General features: G+C 46.5%; 1 protein-coding gene across 1 annotated transcript in view; it reads right to left on the reverse strand.

The window, feature by feature from the left end:
* Window positions 1-10907: 10907 nt before the first annotated feature.
* Window positions 10908-25113, reverse strand: part of LOC135035890 (zinc finger protein 84-like) — a 46653-nt gene continuing 32447 nt past the window's right edge. Inside the window, exon 5 of the mRNA XM_063954387.1 lies at window positions 10908-13591. Within this exon, the coding sequence (XP_063810457.1) occupies window positions 11922-13591 (1670 nt within the window). The 3' untranslated portion in view covers window positions 10908-11921. The remainder of the gene's footprint in view (window positions 13592-25113) is intronic.

Consider the following 25113-nt stretch of genomic DNA (forward strand, 5'->3'; position numbering starts at 1 on the left):
GACTCCTCCCCTCCATTAGATTTAAACGTTTTGAAAGCACGCCTCTTTTTAGCCATTGCTTTTTTGACCCCCTTATTAAGCCACATTGGTTTGTTTTTAGTACTCCTGTGTTTACTGCTCATGGGAATGAATGTGTGAATAAGCTCATGGGAATGAATTTGTGAATATTGGCCCTCATTCCGAGTTGTTCGCTCGGAGATTTTCATCGCATCGCAGTGAGAATTCTCTTAGTGCGCATGCGTAATGTTCGCACTGCGCATGCGCCAAGTAACTTTACTATGAAGAAAGTATTTTTACTCACGGCTTTTTCATCGCTCCGGCGATCGCATTGTGATTGACAGGAAATGGGTGTTACTGGGCGGATGTACGGCGTTTTAGGGGCGTGTGGCTGAAAACGCTACCGTTTCCGGAAAAAACGCAGGCGTGTCTGGAGAAACGGTGGGAGTGCTTGGGCGAACGCTGGGTGTGTTTATGACGTCAGCCGGGACCGAAAAGCACTGAACTGATCGCACAGGCAGAGTAAGTCTGAAGCTACTCTAAAACTGCTAACTCGTTTGTGATCGCAATATTGCGCCTACATCGGTCGCACATTTAAGAAGCTAAGATTCACTCCCAGTAGGCGGCGGCTTAGCGTGTGTAACTCTGCTATAATAGCCTTGCGAGCGAACAACTCGGAATGAGGGCCATTGCTATCAAGCAACCCTTTTAAAGCATCCCACATTTCCGGTGTGTCTTTACCATGAAACAAAACTTCCCAATCAATCTCGTTTAGTGCCTGTCTCAGAATATTGAAATTAGCTTTTCTAAGGTTAAATTTATTAGTTGTTCCCTTATAGCTGTTTCTTGAAACTGATGTCGAATGTGATCATATAGTGGTCACTGTTTCCCAAGGTCTCCCCAACTTTAGTGTTTTATATAATGTCCACATTATTGGTAATAACTAGGTCCAGAATAGTTTTACCTCTAGTTGGGTCCACGACTAATTGAGTTAAGTGTTGATCCTTTAATGTATTTAAGAACTTGCTGCTCCTAGTTTTTACGCATGAATCGTTACTCCAATTTATATCAGGATAGTTAAAATCCCCTAACACTATGATGTCCCCCTTCCGCAGCTTTTTCAATTTGGTGTAAGAGTTGTTCCTCGTCATGTACACGAATATCTGGTTGCTTGTAGCACGTGCCAATGACTAGTTTATTTGCCTGTGTGCCCCCTCTTGTGATCTCAACCCATTGGATGGTTTAACAAAGAGACATACCCCTCCTTCCTTTTGGCAGCCCTGTCCCTCCTGAAAAGAGAATATCCCTCCAAATTCGCAACCCAGTCATGAGAGTCGTACCACCATGTTTCCGTAATATCTATAATATCATACTGAGACTTTGATACAAGCCATTCCAATTCCCCCATTTTACCCGATAGGCTTCTTGCATTCACAAGCATACATCTTAGCTTAGCCTCTCCATTGCCCGTTTGTTTTAGTGGTATCTTATCTATATTTACAAGAGCCTTTCTAGACTTACCCTTACTGACTGTTATTCTCCTCCCTCCCTTTCCACCCCATCATGCTTAATACAGCCTTCCTCTCTACTATCTCTATCTGACCTATAAGACTTTCTATACCCCCCTCCCTGATGTTATTATCCTCCTTTATGCTATGCATATTACTTTCTATATACCGTATTGCTGAGCCATATCCATCATTAGGTAATAAATTGGGAATATCTTGGGCAATACCTGTGTCAGTATTTCCGGTGTCAATACCCATGCAAATACCCTTGCTATCTGATCTTACGCTCCCTCCTTCTCCACCCCCAAATTGTTCACTACCCCCATCCTTACTGCTCTAATTAACTTGCAGCTTCTAGCTAAACCCTCCCCCCAGGCTCCTAGTCTAAAAGCTCTGACCTTCTGACCATCCAGCTCCATAGCCCCCTCCTCATTCAGTTGCTATCTATCGCAACAAAGATGGCACCTAACTGAGAAGACCACCCAGGGTTCCAGGAACACAAACCCCTCCTTCCTACACCAGTCTCTAAGCCACACATTTACCTCCCTAATCTCCCTCTGCCTCCCAGGACTAGCGTGTGGCACTGGTAATATTTCAGAGAATATCACCCTAGATGTCCTTGCCTTAAGTTTCTTGCCTAAGTCCCTATAGTCTTTCTTAAGGACATCCCACCTGCCACTAACTTTGTCATTGGTGCCAACATGCACCAAGTCCGCTGGATCTTTACCAGCCCTTCCCAACAATCTACCCTGTCCGCGATGTGCCGTACCCGAGCACCCAGAAGACAGCAGACTGTACAGCGATCACGGTCCCAGTAGCAGATTGCCCTGTCTTCCTGATAATAGAATCCCCTACCACCACAATCTGACTAGTTACCTTACTATCTTTTTTCCCATCTGCACCGGAGGGACAGCTCCTCTGGTTGCCAGAGGAAATGGTCTCCTTTGGTTCCATTATTTCCACGCTGTAATCCTCAGGATCTTCATCCAATCGGGTGAATTTATTGGGGTTTGGCAGATTGGAGATGTCCTGTCTTCCCCTCCCCCTCTTCTTCCTTCTAACCATGACCCAGCTGTCTACCTTATCTTCCTGATCTACCAGTGATCCCCCTGCAACTCCACCATTCTATCTAAACTTTGCTCGAGATTGTGAATGCTCCTTAGTCGCGTAACGGTCCGCTCTAGATCAGTTACCTGGGCTTCCAAGGCGGCCGTATGGTCACATCTCGCACATATGTACCCGCACTTGGACTGTTGTGTCAGGTGCGCATGCATCATGCACGACACGCATTGAGTGAGATTCCCAATTTCGGTCACCCCCATTTTTTTTTATTTGTATTATCTGTTTTTATTGAATATAATACAGACATGTGCCAATATATAAACACGTAAGAACACATTAACTGACACTTAGAAAACGGCTTAATATAGTGGTATACAGTAGCATAAACGAGGTGGTAGCAGCATGTTCAGTATATCCAAAGTCTGCACTAACATTTTTTGAGACAGGAGCTATTAGAACAAAATAGACACAGGATGGAAAAAAGAAAATAACAGAGAAAAAGGTGACCGAGCCGAGAATGCAAAGAAGAGAAGAAAAGGATGTGTGAAAAGAACAGATATATTCAAATATGCAAACCCGAGACAAATGACAAATAGATTCTCATCTCATTTTGTAGAAGAAATATGGGTCTTGTACGACTCAGAGGTCTTCTATTCTATCCAAGGCAGCCATATAGCAATAAACTCAGACCATCTATCCCCAGCACTCAGTAATATATCTTCCATATTCATATAATAATCCAGTCTGGAGAACCAGGTATGCCACGTAGGAGGATTGGAGGACCTCCACAGAGTGGGAATTACTGCCCGGGCGGCATTGCCAAGGTGTCGTAATAGTGATGTCTTATAGATAGAGAGTGGGGTAGTGGAATGGATCAACAACCAAAAGGCCGGGTCAGATGGGACAGGAGCATGAAGGATAGCACTGGAAAGAAGCAAATTATACTTACCGATAATTTCATTTCTTCGAGATACTTCATGGCAGCCATAACTACTGGGATTGTATCCCTAGTCCTAACTTTAGACAGGGAGTTTTCTTAATCCACTAGGGCCCACCCACTATGGGTATATAATCACACTCCACCCCTTCCTCCTTAGTCTTTTGAGTGTCTCCTACGACAAGCCTCTCTGAGAAACCCAATAAGGGAGGGATTTTGTAGGCTGCCATGAAGTATCTCGAAGAAATAAAATTATCGGTAAGTATAATTTGCTTCTTTCTTCTGCGCTACTTCATGGCAGCCATAACTACTGCGATATACCAACGCTCGTATAGGGAGGGCAATATAATACACAGGAAGCCTTGCTTTGATGCTGAAAATAATACTTATTTATTGCAAAGCCCCTTGAAGGACCTGCTTCCCAACAATATCTAAAGCATAATGAGTAGAGAATGTATGCATCGAAGACCACGTGGCTGCTGCGCAAATGTCTCTCGCCGACACGCGACCCTTCTTAGCCCAAGAAGTTGCCATGGCCCTAGTAGAGTGTGCCTTTAAACCTTCTGGAACTCTGCGACCACTTCTTTCATATACAAATGTCAAAAGCTCTGTAATCCATCTGGAAATGGTCTGCTTTGTAGGCCTTTCACCTTTCTTCACACCAGAGTGTAGCACGAACAGATGTTTTGTGTAACGGAACTGTTTAACTCTTTCCATATAGATCGAAACTGCCCTTATCAGATCTAACGTATGCATTGCTTCTTCCTCCTCATTCTGCGGATCCGGATAGAAAGATGGCAACACGATGTCCTGACTGAGGTGAAACTCCGACACAACTTTTGGCAAAAAATCTGGATTGGTTCTCAGAACAATTTTATCTGGGAAAAAATTAAGATAAGGTTCTTCCGACCACAGAGCCTGTAATTCGCTAACTCTTCTGGCCGTTGTGATGGCTACCAGAAACACAACTTTCCAAGTTAAGAACTTCAGCGAAATATCCTGCAGAGGCTCAAACGGAGGCAGCATCAAATAATTGAGAACTAAATTTAAGTCCCAAGGAGCAAGAGTTGGCCTAACTCGAGGTCTTATTCTTTTAATTGCCTGACAAAACTTCTTGACCAAGTCTTCCTCAGACAATCTCCGATCCAACAGAATACTCAGAGCCGATATCTGAACCTTAATAGTGGACACTGCCAATCCTTTCTCAAAACCTTCAAACAGGAATTGCAAAACTTGAGAAGTTTCTGCTTTTAATGGATTAAATCTTGATCCAGACCAAGAGATGATTTTTTTCCAGACCCTATAGTAAACACTAGAGGATACTTTCTTCCTTGCCTGGATAAGCAAATCGAGGACCTGCCCGGACAGACCTCTATTTCTTAATAGCTGCCGCTCAATTTCCACGCCGTCAAATGAAGCCGTTGCAGATTTGGATGCAACAATGGCCCCTGATGCAGCAACTCCTTCTTCAACGGCAACCTCAAAGGACCCTGCACTGCCATCCTGAGCACTGAAGGAAACCAACCCCTCTTCGGCCAGTAGGGAAGAATTATTATTACTTGTGCCTTGTCCTCCCAGATCTTCCTGAGAGTCCTTGGAATCATCGGAAACGGGGGAAACACATACGCCAGTCTGAACGTCCAAGGAAGAGAGAAAGCATCCACTCCCCCTGTTCCTGGGAGATGATATCGGGAGAAAAAGAGTGGTACTTTTGCATTGACGTGTGTGGCCATCGAATCTACCTGAGGCCTTCCGAACTGTTGTATGATCTGTTGAAAAACTACATCTTCCAGCTCCCACTCTCCAGGTAATACCTCCTGTCGACTGAGGAAGTCTGCCACCACATTGTTTACTCCTGGAACATGTAGAGCTACTAGAGTTTTGAGATGGCATTCCGCCCATTTCATTATCTTTGACACTTCCTCCATCAACACTGGACTCCTGGTGCCTCCTTGGCGATTGAGATACGCCACTACGGAAATGTTGTCTGAAAAAACCTTGAGATGCTTTCCTTGAAGTTGTTCTTGAAACTGCTGTATGGCATTCCACACCGCTCTCATCTCCCTGTGATTCGAAGACAAACGTGCTTCCTCTTCGCTCCATGTGCCCTGACAATTTCTGTGCAACAGATGAGCACCCCAACCTGTTGTACTCGCATCCGTTGTCAGAACCAGAGCATGATGGTCCGACAGAGACGTCCTTCTGCTGACCAGCCGTTCATCCGTCCACCAGGTCAAAGATTCTTTCACTTTCCGGCCTAGTTTTATACGGTAATTCAGAGAATATCCCCTCCGAATATAACTCAGGATGTCCAACTGAAGATCTCTCATCCTCCACCTCGCCCAAGGGACTACATCTATGGAGCACGCCATAATCCCCAAGAGACGCATCCCCTGACGAATCGTCACACTGTTGCATCCCTTTATGAGGGTAGCCAGATCTTGAAGCTTTAGACACCTCTCCTCTGAAAGACCTATCATATAATCGAGGGTATCTACCTGTAGCCCCAGAAACTGTATTCTTTGCTTTGGCGTTAATCTGCTTTTTCCCCAGTTTATGAGCCAGCCATGTTCTTGTAGAATTTGTAGCACCACACTTAATGCTTTGTCCACTTTCTCTATCGACTCTCCGCACACCAGCAAGTCGTCAAGGTATGACCATATTGCTACTTTTTGACCTCTGATCACAGCAATGAGCGACATCAGAACTTTGGTGAACACCCTTGGAGATGACTTTAGGCTGAAAGGAAGGCAAGTGAACTGAAAGTGTTTGCCGAGGACACAAAGCCTTAGATATTTCCTGTGCTGCCTGCAAATTGGAACGTGGAAGTAAGCGTCCTTTAGGTCTACCGAAGCCAAAAAGTCTCTCTCTCTCACCCCTAACAGGATAGACTTTAGGGTCTCCATACGGAACTTTATTGTTTCTATATACTCGTTGAGCTGTCTGAGATCTAAGATGGTTCTGAACTCGCCGGAAGGTTTTCTCACCAGAAACAGTATCGAATAGAAACCTCTGTTTCTTTCCAAAAACGGAACAGTCTCTACAGCTTTCGCTTCGATCAGTTTCCTTAAACTGTCTTTCATAGCTTTTAACTCCAGATTTGTAGTTGGTGTCTCTGAAACTAGAAATTTGTCCAACACGGGAATTTTTGAGAATTCTATCCGGTATCCCTGGGATACGACATCTATTACCCACGTATCCTGAATAGACTCTATCCAACAGCCGGCAAACTCCTGAAGTCTGCCACCCACTGGAAAAGATACCGGAACCTTGTGACAGTCATGCCCTTCGACCACCTCTCCTGTAGGCCTGCCGAAAAGACTGCCTATTGCTACCTGAGGAGTACCTTCCTGAATAAAAGCGACCTGGTCGATATCCTCTTGCCTCCTTAAACTGCTGCTTAGAGGACGGTATTGGAAATCTATTCCTCCTGTCCTGAGGAAGTTTTGCAGATTTTCCTCCAGACATTTTCTGTATTATGGCTTCTAATTTATTTCCAAACAGCAAAGACCCTTCATATGGCAGGGACACCAACCTATTCTTGGAGTGCATATCTGCCGACCAAGAACGCAGCCACAAAGCTCTTCTTGCCATCACACCTGCTGCCATAGACTTTGCAGCAAAATCCAGAGCATCTAACGAGGCCTCACAGAGATACTCGATCCCTTTGAACATTACGGCCAGACTTCTTTGCAGATACTGCCTCAAAACACCTTCTTCTATATCAGTCGCCAATACTGACCCCCAGACTCTCAACGCTCTAGCAACAGATGCTACCGCCACACCGGATTTTAGTGATATTGCTGAGGACATATGCAATTTCTTTAACGCACTCTCCATGCGTTTATCCATACCATCTTTTAAGACTGCGCCATCTTCTAACAAAATGGTGGTTTTTGATACCATCTCTGCGACTGCAGCATCAACTTTAGGGATTGCACACCAATTAGTAAACTGCTCATCTTCCACTGGGAACATACGATCAAGCCTTTTAGTATTACCCAGCTTTTTATCAATGCTTTTCCACTCCTTACTCACAACATCTTTTAATGCTTTATGGACTGGAAAGACCCTGTTCTTTTTGGTTTTATCACAGAACAGAATATCCTCATCATTACATTCCTCTTCAGGCATCTTATAATTCATAGTCTTAAAGATATCTTTCAGAAGACTATCCACCAGCTCCAAATTAAACTTTCTCTCCTCTTCCTGCTCGTCCACCGACTCAGCACTAGAAGCAGCCAGATAATCATCATAAGCAAAATCCTGAGAACCTGACTCATCCACTAAATCAATTCTATCAAAAGACCTATCCCTTTTATTCCCTTGGAATTCCGAGAGCTGCTCTTTGGTAACAAAAGACTCCTTCATCCATCTCATTAAATCTCTTATTTGCTTGGACTGCACAGTCTCCTGAGATTCACTCTGTATACATTCCTCACAGAATTTAACATTTTCAGCAGCTGAAAAGATTTTGTCACAAGCTGCACACTGCATGTCCTTATGCCTTTTTCTTACATAACCTCTTCTTAGGTGGAGACACACTAAAACAACAAAATAAAACACCTTACAACCTATCCTAAACTACCACATGGTAACAGAACAAACAATAAACAATAAATAACAACCAGCCCTCTATGAGGACTTACCTCTTTAGGGCACTGACCGGCTTTTGGGGAGAAGGCTCTCTTTCCATTCTGCTGGTAAGCTTAGAAAACCAGCCCAGCAATTATAGGAGCTTCCTAACTCCTGTGTGCAGCGCCATTAATTCAAATTTCTATGCCTTATAAAAGGCTATGGCGTCCGTGCAGCCCGCCCCCCATAATCAGCTGGGACGGGTGCCAACAGCACTTCTGCCAGCCAGCCTTTACTGCATCCCCCCAGCACTTCCGCCCACCGCCGCACTTTCCCTTCAGTGCCAGGACCTTCCGGAGGAAGTCGCGTACATCCCCTTCAGCAGACGGACCTCCGGCCGGAAACTGCACAGATGCCCTTCAGAAGAGGTACTCCTCACTGAAAGGCCCCATACACACAGCAGAGCGGCGGCCACAGCAGCGGAAAACGGCAAGAGGGGGACCCACAGCAAAGAGCTGACAGGAGGACACCTTAAGCTGGACATATGGGGACTTACTTGACCGCCCCTTAGCACACCTAGCCAAACACCCAGGGAGCCACCCTCTTCTAGCACTGCTACCAGGAGACGTATCAGCTAGGAACAACCTGAGGTAAGCACTGAAAAATAAAATTATTTAAATAGAAAAAATAATACAGGAACTCCTCCTGCCAAGCTAGGAGACAGGAAAAAAGACAAAGTAGGAAGGGGTGGAGTGGATTAAGAAAACTCCCTGTCTAAAGTTAGGAATAGGGATACAATCCCAGTAGTTATGGCTGCCATGAAGTAGCGTAGAAGAAACAGGATTTTTCTGAGATCACAATCCCATTGTGAAAGGATCTTATACATTTGATAAATAAAACCTGTGTTTAAATCCCTTTTATATTTCACTTGCTTATATCAATTATTGCTCTACCTATATACCCATACATAGGTAGTGCTGGTATCTAAATTATTTTATATCTTTCATTCATTTTTTGTCTTTCCAGGCTGACAATCAATTGCTTTATGTCATGCCTATTGACAAATCTATCTTAAATAAAAATAATAAGTTATGTTTTAATTTATTCATGAAACAAAGAAAAAATGAGTGCACCACACATTAAGGCTTCTTTATATATAAGCCCACTAGCTGTTTCTTCTAAACCCCCTAACCAGTCATTGCAATTTGCTTAATGGCGCACCTCCAACCAGATTAGCTAATCTTTGGTATTAACACTTTCGGATTATTCCCTCTATCGGTTGGTTCATACATAGAACGATCATAAAACAATTATCATTTGGGCCTGTGCATAGTCCCTTAGACTTAACGTCTTCCCTGGAAATACTTGTGGATGGAGCCCTTCATTCGCTTTGCCAGGATTCAAGGGGGGTCAATATGTTGAAATCAGAGCACTACATTTTGGCCACCGTGCTTGATCCTAGGCTTAAAGCCTACGTTGTATCTCTCTTTCCGGACACAAGTCTGCAGAGGTGGAAAGACCTGCTGGTGAGAAAATGGTCAACTCAAGCGGAACGTGACCAGTCAACAGATCCTCCTTCATTTTCTCTAGCAACTGGGGCTGCGAGGAAAAGGATAACATTTCCGAGCCCACCCGCTGGACACAAAGTAATAATACAAGTGACACATTAACAGGAAATTGTTTCTGTCACCATAGCGACAATTATCTGGAAATAAGATCACACGCTGACACATAAAAAGACTCAACGAAAATCTTTTGTTTTTAAACAACTTTATTTCATATCTTTAATACACAGATTTTTCTCTATATTTTAAACTTAAAAAATACTTTACTTTGCACAACATGGATAAAATATCCTTTACATCACAGAAACAATTCAAGTTACATTATAGCATTGCAGGTAAGTAAAACAGATACATATCAGGAGAGCCAAAACTCTATGGGGGTCATTCAGACCCAGCCGCAATAGCGGGCCACAGCAGTTTGCTGGTGGTGACAAAATGCACATGTGCAGCGGCCGCGCAGACACACATTGCGGTTGCATCCCTGAGGGGTGAATGCGGGCGGGCCGGGACCATTTTCCAGGGGCTGCGTGATGTCACATCTGCGTTCATCTCTGATTAACCCCCTATAAGCTTCCAGATTGCACCTCATATCTCATCTTTTCCAAGTTACTACAAATGATATGAGATCGGTAGCAGCACTACTTTCAGGATTATTACACAGAACACACATAAAGGCTGACACAGCAAATAACAGTGACACATACAAGGGATTAATTAGAAATAAGGAAGCATGATCATCATTAAGTCTAATAGTAAACTGATTCTGTGCGGGACCCATACACCTCTTTACTGCTTCCAGCATCCCCTGGTACTGCACTGTGGCCATCCACCCTGTCTCCCCCCTCTACTGCCACACAGCCGGTCTCCCTCCTACTACTGCCACCACCCTGTCTCCCCCCACTACTGCCACCCGCTGTCTCCCCCGCTACTGCCACCCACCCTGTCTCCCCCACTAATGCCACCCGCCCTTTTTCCGTCCACCACCCTGTTTTCCCCCACTACTGCCACCACGTCTCCTTCCACTACTGCCACCCACCCTGTCTCCCCCCCACTACTGCCACCGCCACTGCCCGTCTACCCCCACAACTGCCAACCGCCTTGTCTCCCCCCACTACTGCCACCGTTCTGTCTACAATACTGCCACGTCTCCAACTACTGTCACTGCACTGTCTTCCCCCATTACTGCCCCCACTACTGTCACCACCCCATCTCCCCCCACTACTGCCACATCTCCCAACTGTCACCACCCCACCCCCTTCACTTCTGCCACCACCCTGTCTCCCCCACTACTGCCACCACCTTGTCTCCCCTCTGACAACTCAGTGCTGCTTGAGGACAAGATTCTCACAGACATTGCCTCCGGCAGCCCCCACTAGAGCACTAGTGCCACCACCCTGTCTCCCCCTCTGACATCTCAGCACTGCTTGAGGATTCTTAGTACTGCTGGTAACAGTCCTTCATCTGCAGGTGGAAGTAAGAAAGCAGGGCAGTAAGGAGGCAGAAGCTGCTTCTGGTACCATGGACCCTGGTCATGGTGGGCTGAGTCAGTAAGATTATGTAATAGTCACCATCTTACAGGCAGCCGGTGAAGGGAGCAGAGAATGGGTGTTGTGTGGCAGGAACGGTCTGGTTAGGTAACAGCCTGGCTGCTGCATTCTGTACAAGCTACAAGCGGTGCAATTCTATTGCTGGGAGACCCAGGTAGGGGACATTACAGTAGTCTATGTGTGATGATACAAGTACATGTATGACTGTAGGTAGATCTTCTGAGAGAATTACGTGCTGGAGTCTGGCTATGTTCCTCAGATGAGGATCTAATTGTGGCAGATACTGATGTTTAAGTGTCACTCCACCATCCAGGACACCCAGATTCCGCAAATGATCAGCATTCTGTAACTCTGAACCCCCAAGCCCGGTTGGTTTGCAAAGCTGAGCTGTAGCCCTGCCCTTTGTTGGTGAGCTTCTACCATAAATGCCTGTTTCACCAGGACTGAATCACAGCCAACTGGCATCACCCACACCTGGAGCTCAGCTAGACAACCATTTAGGATTGGGACTGGGTTCTCAGTACCTGGAGCAAAAGACAGGTCATCTGCATAGCAGTGGTAGATGATGGCAGGACATCTGATTATTTCACCTAGTGGTAACATGTATATTGCAAAAACATAGGAGAGAGGATAAGAAACTTGAAGAACAACGCATGGCAATGAGTATACTTCAGAAGATTAAAATGGTTCCTCATCTGAGTGATGTCTACTGTGTGCAACAAGAGCTGATTTATTTCTCAGAGTATGAAAATGACCTCTCACCTGTGTGACTTTGCTGATGTCTAACAAGATTTGATTTTTGTGTATAACATTTCCCACACTCAAAACATGGAAATGGCCTCTCACCTGTGTGACTTCGCTGATGTGTAACAAGTTGTGATTTCCGTGTAAAACATTTCCCACACTCAGAACATGTAAATGGCTTCTCACCTGTGTGACTTCTGTTATGTTTAACAAGATGTGATTTGTGTGAAAAACATTTTCCACACTCAGAACATGGAAATGGCCTCTCACCTGTGTGACTTTGCTGATGTCTAACAAGATCTGATTTCTGTGTAAAACATTTCCTGCACCCAGAGCAAGAAAACCACTTCTCACCTGTGTGACTTCTCTGGTGTATAACAAGAGCTGATTTGTTTGCAAAACATTTCCCACACTCAGAACATGGAAATGGCCTCTCACCTGTGTGACTTCGCTGATGTATAACAAGATGTGATTTGTGTGTAAAACATTTCCCACACTCAGAGCAAGAAAATGGCTTCTCACCTGTGTGACTTTTCTGATGTGTAACAAGATTTAATTTCAGTGTAAAACATTTCCCACACTCAGAACATGGAAATGGCATCTCACCTGTGTGACTTTGCTGATGTTTAACAAGATTTGATTTCCGTGTAAAACATTTCCCACACTCAGAACATGGAAATGGCCTCTCACCTGTGTGACTTCGCTGATGTGGAACAAGTTGTGATTTCCATGTAAAACATTTCCCACACTCAGAACATGGAAACGGCCTCTCACCTGTGTGACTTTTCTGATGTGTAACAAGATTTAATTTCAGTGTAAAACATTTCCCACACTCAGAACATGGAAATGGCATCTCACCTGTGTGACTTTGCTGATGTTTAACAAGATTTGATTTCCGTGTAAAACATTTCCCACACTCAGAACATGGAAATGGCCTCTCACCTGTGTGACTTCGCTGATGTGTAACAAGTTGTGATTTCTGTGTAAAACATTTCTCACACTCAGAACATGGAAATGGCCTCTCACCTGTGTGACTTTGCTGATGTGTAACAAGTTGTGAGTTCTGTGTAAAACATTTCCCACACTCAGAGCAAGAAAATGGTTTCTCACCTGTGTGACTTCTGTTATGTACAACAAGATGTGATTTCAGTGTAAAACATTTCCCACACTCAGAGCAAGAAAATGGTTTCTCACCTGTGTGTCTTCTGTTATGTACAACAAGATGTGATTTCAGTGTAAAACATTTCCCACACTCAGAACATGGAAATGGTTTGTCACCTGTGTGACTTCGCTGATGTACAACAAGATGTGATTTCAGTGTAAAACATTTCCCACACTCAGAACATATCAGTGGCATTTCACCTGCCTTACCTGTGTGTGGGTTAATAGGCTTTGTGTTCTGTGTAAAACATTTGGCATCTATAGAACACGGAAACACTGTATCTACTGTCAGAGCTGTAACAGATGCACCAATATCAGAGTGATCAGGAGAACATTTCCCAGGATCAGGGGGATCAGCTGATAGAGCTGGATGTATAATTGGGGTAATGGGGTTATCTGCTGGAGTATCCGGTCTACTGTCATTATCTTTTATGTCACAATCCGGGGATAACATTAGATGTCCTTCTGAGATATTCCTGCTTGTGTGTCCATTTGCTGGAAATAAAACACATTATGGAAATGTGAAATTTTCTGTAACAATATTAATCTTGTAAACAATAGGAGAAGACGACTCTCTGGGACACTTATTAGTAAATGTGTGTGTATAATAAAACATAACTTTTAATGAAGGCTTTATAATATTGTGTCTCAGACTATCATTGTGTCCACCCTCCTGAGAACATCACAATAACAAATGTAATATTATAAGAAGACTTAGATGTATCTCTCTCTTGTACTGTTAACTAACCATGAAGTATAAATGGAGATGTAGTCACTCGCCAAGTCCTACGTCAGCACCAATGTAAAACAATGGATGGGGAACATATCGTATGAATTGGAGATTCTAGATGAACAATAACATCAGTCATATGAGCTGATGGATCAGAGAAATGTCTAACGTTACTACTGGAAGCATTGGTAAGGTAGCATTCCTTTATGTGTGTGCTCATACGCTGGTAAGCCTGTACATGTGTTACTCACCCTTATATAACGTATATTGCTACAGCAGAGTAGGTGTGGCACAAGGTACTTTACATGCAATACACCATATGATACCCCTGCAATCATCATAATCATCTGCTAGGTTATAATCAACTTTATTTTACGTCCTAGAGGATGCTGGGGTCCATTTAGTACCATGGGGTATAGACGGGTCCTTTGGGAGCCACTGGCACTTTAAGAGTTTAATAGAATAGGCTGGCCCCTCCCTCTATGCCCCTCCTACCAGACTCAGTTTAGAAAATGTGCACGGAGGAGCCGGTCACAGCTAGGGGAGCTCCTAGGAGTTTTCTTAGTTTTTTATTTTCTAGAGTTAGTTAGGTTACAGGAAGGCTGCTGGCCACAGAATCCCTGCTTCGTGGGACTTAGGGAGGGGGAAGGAACCAACGTCTTGAAGAGTTAATGGTTCTCTACTCCACTGACAGGACACTGAGCTCCTAAGGGTGCTGATCACAAGCCCACGGGCGACTACTCACTCCCGCAGTACGGCTGCCACCCCCTAACAAAGCCAGAAGAAAGTGTTGAGTACAGCGTCGGCGATCCGGTTTGCGGGTCGCCGGCGGGTATGGCGGCACAAGGGTGGGAGCGCAGCTCTGACAGGCTGTGCTCCAGGAAGGTTCAGCAACACACAGTGTAGGCGCTTTGAGGGGCGTCCTGAGCCAGCGCGGATAAACCCTACACTGGTCACGCAGATAACAGGGGCTAATCCCCCTGTTAGCACTAAAATCCTCAGGCCAGTATAAACAATTAGTGCGGGAAGCCGCGCGCCATTACAAGGGGCGGGGCTTCCTCTCAGAGCGGATCCAGCACTCACCAGTGCCATTTTCTCCGTGCAGATCATAGGAACTAGGACACTGACAGGGAGCGCTGCCCTCCCTATTAAGGTCAGTCAGCGCCGGGCTTTTATCATAATAACTACCTACAGGGGCGCTGTGTGGCTGGCTCCTTATACTCTGTGACTCTCTGAAGGTACTCTGGGGGAAACTGTGTCTGACATTTTCCTGTGTGTGTGTGTGTGTGTGTGTGTGTGTAAGTGTGTATATCCACATTGCCATGTCTAAGGACTCTGTGTCCTGTGCTGCAGAGTGTGTATCTTCTCCTGAGGAGTCTATTCCATGTACTCAGGACTGCAATGTGCTGTCTCAGCCTTCTGAATCCAAACCCCCATGGGTGGATTCTTTAAGGGGAATGATATCCCAGATTTCAACAAGGATGTCACATACTGAGAAAGAGACGCAGGTTTTTGAGACAATCTGTAGTGGATTTGAAGTATTCAGCTCCCACTACTTCATCTAAAACCCCCCCTACATACCCCAAAAAACGTACACTTGCCCAGATAATGCAAGCTGACACTGATACCGACTGATACAGGGGACGGTGATGGGGATATGTAGGGGGCGGGGGGATGCATCCATTGCTAAAGGGGTGCAGCTAATGACTGAAGCCATTAGGGATGTTTTGCATATTTCTGAGAAGGTTCTGGAACAAGTAGAGGAATCTTAGATTACAGTAAATAAGAAATCCTCGCTGACCTTTCCTGATTCTAAGGAGTTAAACTCCTTGTTTGAAAAATCCTGGGAAAACCCAGAGAAAAAATTCCAGATCTCTAAAAGAATTCTCATTGCTTTCCCTTTCCCTGAAGAGGATAGGAAGAAGTGGGAAAACCCACCTACAGCAGACACTTCTGTATCTAGGCTGTCTAAAAAATAAGAATTTACTCACCGGTAATTCTATTTCTCGTAGTCCGTAGTGGATGCTGGGAACTCCGTAAGGACCATGGGGAACAGCGGGCCCCGAAGGAGGCTGGGCACTCTAGAAAGATCTTAGACTACCTGGTGTGCACTGGCCCCTCCCCCTATGACCCTCCTCCAAGCCTCAGTTAGGATACTGTGCCCGGACGAGCGTACACAATAAGGAAGGATTTTGAATCCCGGGTAAGACTCATACCAGCCACACCAATCACACCGTACAACTCGTGATATGAAAACCAGTTAACAGTATGAAACAACAGAGCCTCTCAACAGATGGCTCAACAATAACCCGATTTAGTTAACAATAACTATTTACAAGTATTGCAGATAAACCGCACTTGGGATGGGCGCCCAGCATCCACTACGGACTACGAGAAATAGAATTACCGGTGAGTAAATTCTTATTTTCTCTGACGTCCTAGTGGATGCTGGGAACTCCGTAAGGACCATGGGGATTATACCAAAGCTCCCAAACGGGCGGGAGAGTGCGGATGACTCTGCAGCACCGAATGAGAGAACTCCAGGTCCTCCTCAGCCAGGGTATCAAATTTATAGAATTTTGCAAACGTGTTTGCCCCTGACCAAGTAACTGCTCGGCAAAGTTGTGAAGCCAAGACCCCTCGGGCAGCCGCCCAAGATGAGCCCACCTTCCTTGTGGAATGGGCATTAACAGATTTTGGCTGTGGCAGGCCTGCCACAGAATGTGCAAGCTGGATTGTACTACAAATCCAACGAGCAATAGTCTGCTTAGAAGCAGGAGCACCCAGCTTGTTGGGCGCATATAGGATAAACAACGAGTCAGATTTTCTGACTCCAGCCGTTCTGACCACGTCCAACAACTTGGAGTCCTCCAAGTCCTTAGTAGCCGCAGGCACCACAATAGGCTGATTCAGGTGAAACGCTGACACCACCTTAGGTAGAAACTGGGGACGAGTCCTCAATTCTGCCCTATCCATATGGAAAATCAGATGGGGGCTTTTACAAGACAAAGCAGCCAATTCTGATACTCGCCTGGCGGAAGCCAAGGCCAATAACATAACCACTTTCCACGTGAGATATTTCAGATCCACGGTTTTTAGGGGTTCAAACCAATGTGATTTTAAGAAACTCAACACCACGTTGAGGTCACAAGGTGCCACGGGAGGCACAAACGGGGGCTGAATATGCAGCACTCCCTTTACAAATGTCTGAACTTCAAGTACTGAAGCTAGTTCTTTCTGAAAGAAAATCGACAGAGCCGAGATCTGTACCTTAATGGAGCCCAGTTTTTAGGCCCATATTCACTCCTGTTTGCAGGAAATGCAGAAATCGACCTAGTTGAAATTCCTCTGTTGGGGCCTATTTGGCCTCACACCATGCAACATATTTCCGCCATATGCGGTGATAATGATTTGCTGTAACTTCTTTCCTGGATTTAATAAGCGTAGGAATGACTTCCTCCGGAATGCCCTTTTCCTTCAGGATCCGGTTTTCAGCCGCCATGCCGTTAAACGCAGCCGCGGTAAGTCTTGGAACAGACAGGGCCCCTGCTGTAGCAGGTCTTGTCTGAGTGGCAGAGGCCACGGGTCCTCTGAGATCATCTCTTGAAGTTCTGGGTACCACGCTCTTCTTGGCCAATCCGGAACCACGAGAATTGTGTTTACTCCTCGCTTTCTTATTATTCTCAATACCTTTGGTATGAGCGGCAGAGGAGGGAACACATAAACTGACTGGTACACCCACGGTTTTACCAGAGCGTCCACCGCTATCGCCTGAGAGTCTCTTGACCTGGCGCAATACCTCTCTAGTTTTTTGTTTAGACGGGACGCCATCATGTCCACCTGTGGACGACCCCACTGATTTGTAATCATTTGGAAGACTTCTGGATGAAGTCCCCACTCTCCCGGGTGGAGGTCGTGCCTGCTGAGAGTCTGCTTCCCAGTTGTCTACACCCGGAATGAACACTGCTGACAGTGCTAGTACATGATTTTCCGCCCATCGGAGAATTCTTGTGGCTTCTGCCATTGCCATCCTGCTTCTTGTGCCGCCCTGTCGATTCACATGGGCGACTGCCGTGATGTTGTCTGACTGGATCAGCACCGGCTGATTTAGGAGCAGGGATTTTGCTTGACTTAGAGCATTGTAGATGGCCCTTAGCTCCAGAATATTTATGTGAAGAGAAGTCTCCTGACTTAACCATAGTCCTTGGAAGTTTCTTCCCTTTGTGACTGCCCCCCAGCCTCGCAGGCTGGCATCCGTGGTCACCAGGACCCAGTCCTGTATGCCGAATCTGCGGCCCTCCAGAAGATGAGCACTCTGCAGCCACCATAGAAGAGACACCCTTGTTCTTGGAGACAGGGTTATCAAGCGATGCATCTGAAGATGCGATCCGGACCACTTGTCCAACAGATCCCACTGGAAAATTCTGGCATGGAACCTGCCGAATGGAATTGCTTCGTAAGAAGCTACCATCTTTCCCAGGACCCGCGTGCAGTGATGCACTGATACCTGTTTTGGTTTCAGGAGGTCTCTGACTAGAGAAGACAACTCCCTGGCTTTCTCCTCCGGGAGAAACACTTTTTTCTGGGCTGTGTCCAGAATCATCCCCAGGAACATTAGACGTGTCGTCGGAACCAGCTGTGACTTTGGAATATTCAGAATCCAGTCGTGCTGGCGCAGCACTTCCTGAGATAGTGCTACTCCCACCAACAACTGTTCCTTGGACCGTGCCTTTATTAGGAGATCGTCCAAGTACGGGATAATTAAAACTCCCTTTCTTCGAAGGAGTATCATCATTTCCGCCATAACCTTGGTAAAAACCCTTGGTGCCGTGGAGAGTCCAAACGGCAACGTCTGGAATTGGTAATGGCAGTCCTGTACCACAAATCTGAGGTACTCCTGGTGAGGATGGTAAATGGGGACATGCAGGTAAGCATCCTTGATGTCCAGGGAAACCATGTAATCCCCCTCGTCCAGGCTCGCAATAACCGCCCTGAGCGATTCCATCTTGAACTTGAATTTTTTTATGTACTTGTTCAAGGATTTCAAATTTAAAATGGGTCTCACCGGACCGTCTGGTTTCGGTACCACAAATAGTGTGGAATAGTAACCCCGACCTTGTTGAAGTAGGGGTACCTTGATTATCACCTGCTGGGAATACAGCTTGTGAATTGCCGCTAGCACCGCCTCCCTGTCTGAGGGAGCAATCGGCAAGGCAGATTTTAGGAACCGGTGGGGTGGAGCCGCCTCGAATTCCAGCTTGTACCCCTGAGATACTACTTGAAGGATCCAGGGATCCACTTGTGAGCGAGCCCACTGATCGCTGAAATTTTTAAAACGGGCCCCCACCGTACCTGGCTCCGCCTGTGGAGCCCCACTGTCATGCGGCGGACTTAACAGAAGAAGCGGGGGAGGACTTTTGCTCCTGGGAACCTGCTGCTTGTTGCAGCCTTTTTCCACGCTTGCTTTTCTGTGTCCGAAAGGACTGAACCTGATAAAATGGCGCCTTCTTAGGCTGTGAGGGGACATGGGGTAGAAATGCTGACTTCCCAGACGTTGCTGTGGAAACTAGGTCGGAGAGACCATCCCCAAATAATTCCTCCCCCTTATAAGGCAAAACTTCCATGTGCCTTTTGGAATCTGCATCTCCTGTCCACTGGCGAGTCCATAAGCCTCTCCTAGCAGAAATGGACAATGCACTTACTTTAGATGCCAGCCGGCAGATTTCCCTCTGTACATCTCTCATATACAAGACTGAATCTTTGATATGGTCAATTGTTAGCAGAATCGTGTCTCTGTCTAGTGTGTCAATATTTTCTGACAATTTATCTGACCACGCAGCTGCAGCGCTGCACATCCATGCTGACGCAATAGCTGGTCTAAGTATAATGCCTGAGTGTGTGTAAACAGACTTCAGGATCGCCTCCTGCTTTCTATCAGCAGGCTCCTTAAGGGCGGCCGTATCCTGTGACGGTAGTGCCACCTTTTTAGACAAACGTGTGAGCGCTTTATCCACCGTAGGGGGTGTTTCCCAGCGTAACCTATCCTCTGGCGGGAAAGGGAACGCCATTAGTAGCTTTTTAGAAATTGCTAATTTTTTTATCAGGGGAAAGCCACGCTTCCTCACACACCTCATTTAATTCATCTGAAGGGGGAAAAACTACGGGTAGTTTTTTTCTCCCCAAACATAATACCCTTTTTTGTGGTACCTGGATGTAAATCAGAAATGTTTAGCACCTCTTTCATTGCTTCAATCATGCAGTGAATGGTCCTGACGGGCATTAGATTCGACTCATCCTCGTCGACACTGGTGTCAGTATCAGTGTCGACATCTACGTTTGCCACTTGAGATAGCGGGCGTTTTAGAGCCCCTGATGCCCCTTGAGACACCTGGACAGGCACGAGCTGAAGACTCGGCTGTCCCACAGTTGGCATGTCGTCAAATTTTTTATGTAAAGAGTCTATACGTGCACTCATTTCTTTCCATAAGCTCATCCACTCAGGTGTCTGCCCCCCTGCTAAAGGCATCTGCTCCGCCTCCACATCATTATCCTCATCAAACATGTCGACACAGCCGTACCGACACACCCCACACACACAGGGAATGCTCAAACAGAGGACAGGACCCACAAAAGCCCTTTGGGGGGACAGAGTAAGAGTATGCCAGCACACACCAGAGCGCTATATATATACAGGGACTAACTGAGTTATGTCCCTAATAGCTGCTTTTCAATAAAATATAATATATATACTGCCAAATGTAATGCCCCCCCCCCTCTCTTTTCCCTCTTACTGTACTGTAGACTGCAGGGGAGAGCCAGGGAGCTTCCTTCCAGCGGAGCTGTGAGGGAAAAATGGCGCCAGTGTGCTGAGGAGATAAACTCCGCCCCTTTTTTCGCGGCCTATTCTCCCGCTTTTTATGGATTTCTGGCAGGGGTATTTACCTCATATATAGCCCCTGGGGCTATATATTGAGGTATTTTAGCCAGCCAAGGTGTTTTTATTGCTGCCTCAGGGCGCCCCCCCCCCCCCCAGCGCCCTGCACCCTCAGTGACCGGAGTGTGAAGTGTGAGAGGAGCAATGGCGCACAGCTGCAGTGCTGTGCGCTACCTTGGTGAAGACTGAGTCTTCATGCCGCAGATTTTCCTGGACCAGCTTCTTGCTTCTGGCTCTGTAAGGGGGACGGCGGCGCGGGCTCCGGGACCGAACACCAAGGCTGGGCCTGCGGTCGATCCCTCTGGAGCTAATGGTGTCCAGTAGCCTAAGAAGCCCAATCCGGCTGCAAGCAGGCGAGTTCGCTTCTTCTCCCCTTAGTCCCTCGCTGCAGTGAGCCTGTTGCCAGCAGGTCTCACTGAAAATAAAAAAATCTAAGACTATTACTTTCTAAGAGCTCAGGAGAGCCCCTAGTGTGCATCCAACCTCGGCCGGGCACGAAATCTGAGGCTTGGAGGGGGGTCATGGTGGGAGGAGCCAGTGCACACCAGGTAGTCTAAGATCTTTCTAGAGTGCCCAGCCTCCTTCGGGGCCCGCTGTTCCCCATGGTCCTTACGGAGTTCCCAGCATCCACTAGGATGTCAGAGAAAGGTGGTTTTACCTGTCCCTGGTTCAATCGCCATAAAGTAGCCGGCTGACCGCAAGATTAAGACTACGCTCAAATCACTATACACTGCTAAAAGCATGGCTTTAAGGCCCACTATTGCTTGCGCATGGATTTCTAAAGCCATAGTAAAGTGGTCAGGCACCTTACAAGAGAACTTAGATACTATGGATAGGAGTGACATTGACTTGTTTTTTCGGCACATACAGGATTCTGCAGGTTTCATGGTGGAGGCCATGAAGGACATTGGCCTGCTACTTCCATGGCTGTCTCGGCACGCAGAGGACTCAGGATACGCCAATGGACTGCAGATGCAGTATCCAAGAAAAGTGTGGAGAACCTGCCATTCAAGGTCAGGCACTATTTGTTATGATTCCCGTACTCCAGACCAGAAGAGATCTTATGGCAGAGGTCTGAGTACTGGGAAGATATGCTGGTTGTGGGAGCAGGAGAGCCTAGTAACCCCTGGCGCCCTAACTCCGTTGTCTCGCCCGTGTTATCAGAAATCCCTTGCGAGACTATGGTTGCTTGAGCCCATGGCAGCCGCGTTCGAAGGGCGGATTATGTCTGCCCAACCCCGATGCCCCCGCAGGTCTTAATGGGAGACAAAGGGAAATCCGAGACAGGGTGATAACAAGGGGCCCTCTGACTAAGCAACCAGGCCAGGGGTTACAAGCTAACTAACTTTAACCAAAGGTATGTGCGGACTAGCCGCCAGGGAAAAGGACAACCAAAGAACCACTGATCCGTTACTCCTATCCAGCACCGCTGGATACCAGAGTGGATCTGTGGGAGCGGAATCCTCCGCAAAAGCTCCAGAACACAAATAAACTAAATAATAAACAGTAAGCGGACAAGCCGCAACACACGGCTGAGCCGCGACTCACGAACACCACAGGATGTTAAAGGTGCTCGGTCAGACTCCAGGAATAGATGGCAAACTTCCGAGTACAGGATCTCTGAGGACAGGAACAACCGGATAGAGCAGGACTGGAAACTCTCTGTAGCAGACACAGGCAAACAGGAAGCTATCACCGGCGTCTGTAAGAAGTCCTGAGGGTGCCTTTATTCAGGAACCCTCCAATCAAGATCCAGACAGGGTAATCAATGGAAATGCCGTGCAGCTTGCATGCTGCACGGCCAGCACATAATCAGGTAATTTAGGACAGACCCAGCAACGGGGAACGCGGCTGAACGTGGCGTCCCCGTTGCTAAGGTCAGAGCGGCTCTGTGCGCCCGGCGTCTAGCGTTGCCAGGGAGCCGGCGGCTGAACGCGCACGGCGTCCCTGGTTGCTAGGCGCCGGGCCGCACCGACGAGCGGACCCCGGCGCCTAACAGTACCCCCCCCCTTGAGGAGGGGTCAAGGAACCCCTAAAGCCAGGTTTCTGAGGAAATTCTCGAAAAAATGCCCTTTTGAGCCTTGGGGCATGAAGGTCCTCATCCAGGACCCAAGACCTTTCCTCTGGCCCATAACCTCTCCAATGTACCAAAAAATAAAGCCGACCCCGGGACAACTTGGAATCGAGAACCTTCTCCACCAAGAACTCCTGCTGACCCTGTACATTTACTGGAGATCTCCCCTGAGATATTCTACGAGGAAATCTACTGGACGAAACATAAGGTTTAAGCAATGAGCAATGGAAGGTATTTCCGATCCGTAAAGTTTTTGGTAAGCGTAACCGGAAAGCAACTGGATTTACTTTTTTGATAATGAGAAATGGTCCAATAAATCTAGGACCCAATCTGGCTGAGGTTTGTCGGAGTTTAATGTTGCGAGTCGACAACCACACCCTGTCTCCTACTTTAAAAGTGCACGGCCGCCGGAGCCTGTCAGAAAAATTTTTCTCCCGGAATGCCGCTTTTCTGAGAGCCAGGTGCACTTTTTTCCAAATAAGTTTAAGATGAGAGGTCAGGGCCAGAGAGGAGACAGAGGAATGTTGAAAAAATGAACCAGCTCTGGGGTGAAAACCAAAAACTGCAAAAAATGGAGACACATTGGTGGAGGAATGACAGGCATTATTATAAGCAAACTCCGCCAATGGAAGAAACTCAGACCAGTCATTTTGGAGTTTGGCCGAGTACAAACGCAAATATTGTTTAAGAGATTGGTTAACTCGCTCAGTTTGTCCATTGGATTGGGGATGATAGCCGGAGGTTAATGATAATTTCATCTTCAACGAAGCACAAAAGGACTTCCAAAATTGTGCAATGAATTGTGGACCCCTGTCAGAGACAATATCAGTGGGTAAGCCATGGAGTCTGAAAACATGGCGGAGGAACAAGACTGCCAATCCCTGGGCAGATGGCAATCGGGGAAGAGCAATGAAATGGGCCATTTTGCTAAAACGGTCCACTACCACCCATATGACTCGGCATCCGGCTGACAGAGGGAGGTCCACCACAAAATCCATGGAGATATGCGACCATGGCCTAAGGGGAACATTCAAGGGCATAAGTTGACCTATAGGCAAAGAACGGGGAACTTTATGCTGTGCACAGACCTGACAAGAACAAACAAACTCTTTAATGTCTTTGGAAAGACCAGGCCACCATACTGAGCGGGAGACTAATTCCAAAGTCTTAGCGATTCCCGGATGCCCGGCAACCTTGCTATCATGAAACTCCGCCAAAACAGTAGCTCTCAAAAACTCAGGGACAAAAAGACGACCAGCAGGAGTATTTCCAGGAGCTTGATGTTGAAGCAGCTTTAACTGGGTAAATACATCCTGTGTGAGGCCTGCCCGAATGACTGAAGACGGAAGTATGGGAGTAACAGGACTGTTGTCTTGAACTGGAAGAAAACTGCGTGACAGGGCATCTGCCTTAGTATTCTTGGAACCTGGCCTGAAGGTGATAATGAATTTGAAATGAGTAAAAAATAAAGCCCAACGAGCCTGCCGGGCATTCAGTCGTTTGGCAGATTCAATGTATTGAAGATTTTTGTGATCAGTCAAAACTGAAATGGTATGGGTCGATCCTTCAAGCCAATGCCTCCACTCCTCGAAAGCCCATTTAATAGCCAGCAATTCCCGGTTACCAACATCGTAGTTGGATTCTGCAGATGAGAATTTCCTGGACATAAAGGCACAAGGATGTAATTCAAGGGAATCTGGATCCTTCTGAGAAAGGATAGCCCCTACTCCAACCTCCGAGGCATCAACCTCAACAATGAAAGGCAATTCTGGGTTGGGATGTCTAAGGACAGGGGCTGAGACAAAGGCTTGTTTCAAGGCCTGAAAAGATAACTCAGCTTCACATGACCAATTGGTAGGATCTGCTCCCTTCTTAGTAAGTGCCACAATGGGAGCAACTAGGTCAGAGAAAGAGTGAATAAATCTTCTATAGTAGTTCGCAAACCCTAAAAAGCGCTGAATTGCTTTTAAATTGGTGGGTTGCGCCCAACTAAGGATGGCTTGGAGCTTCTTCGGTTCCATACGGAATCCCCGAGGGGAAATAATGTACCCTAAAAAGGATACCTCCGTGACATGAAATTCACACTTCTCCAGTTTGGCATATAGGTGATTTTCACGTAATTTCTTTAGCACCTGACGCACCTGGGTAACATGTTGTTCTACAGAGTCAGAATATATCAAAATATCATCTAAGTAGACTACAACGAATCTTCCAAGAAATTCACAGAGCACATCATTAATGAGATCCTGGAAAACTGCCGGAGCGTTTGACAGGCCGAA

The sequence above is a fragment of the Pseudophryne corroboree genome, unplaced genomic scaffold, assembly GCF_028390025.1.
Source record: "Pseudophryne corroboree isolate aPseCor3 unplaced genomic scaffold, aPseCor3.hap2 scaffold_620, whole genome shotgun sequence".
Classification (NCBI taxonomy): Eukaryota; Metazoa; Chordata; class Amphibia; order Anura; family Myobatrachidae; genus Pseudophryne; species Pseudophryne corroboree.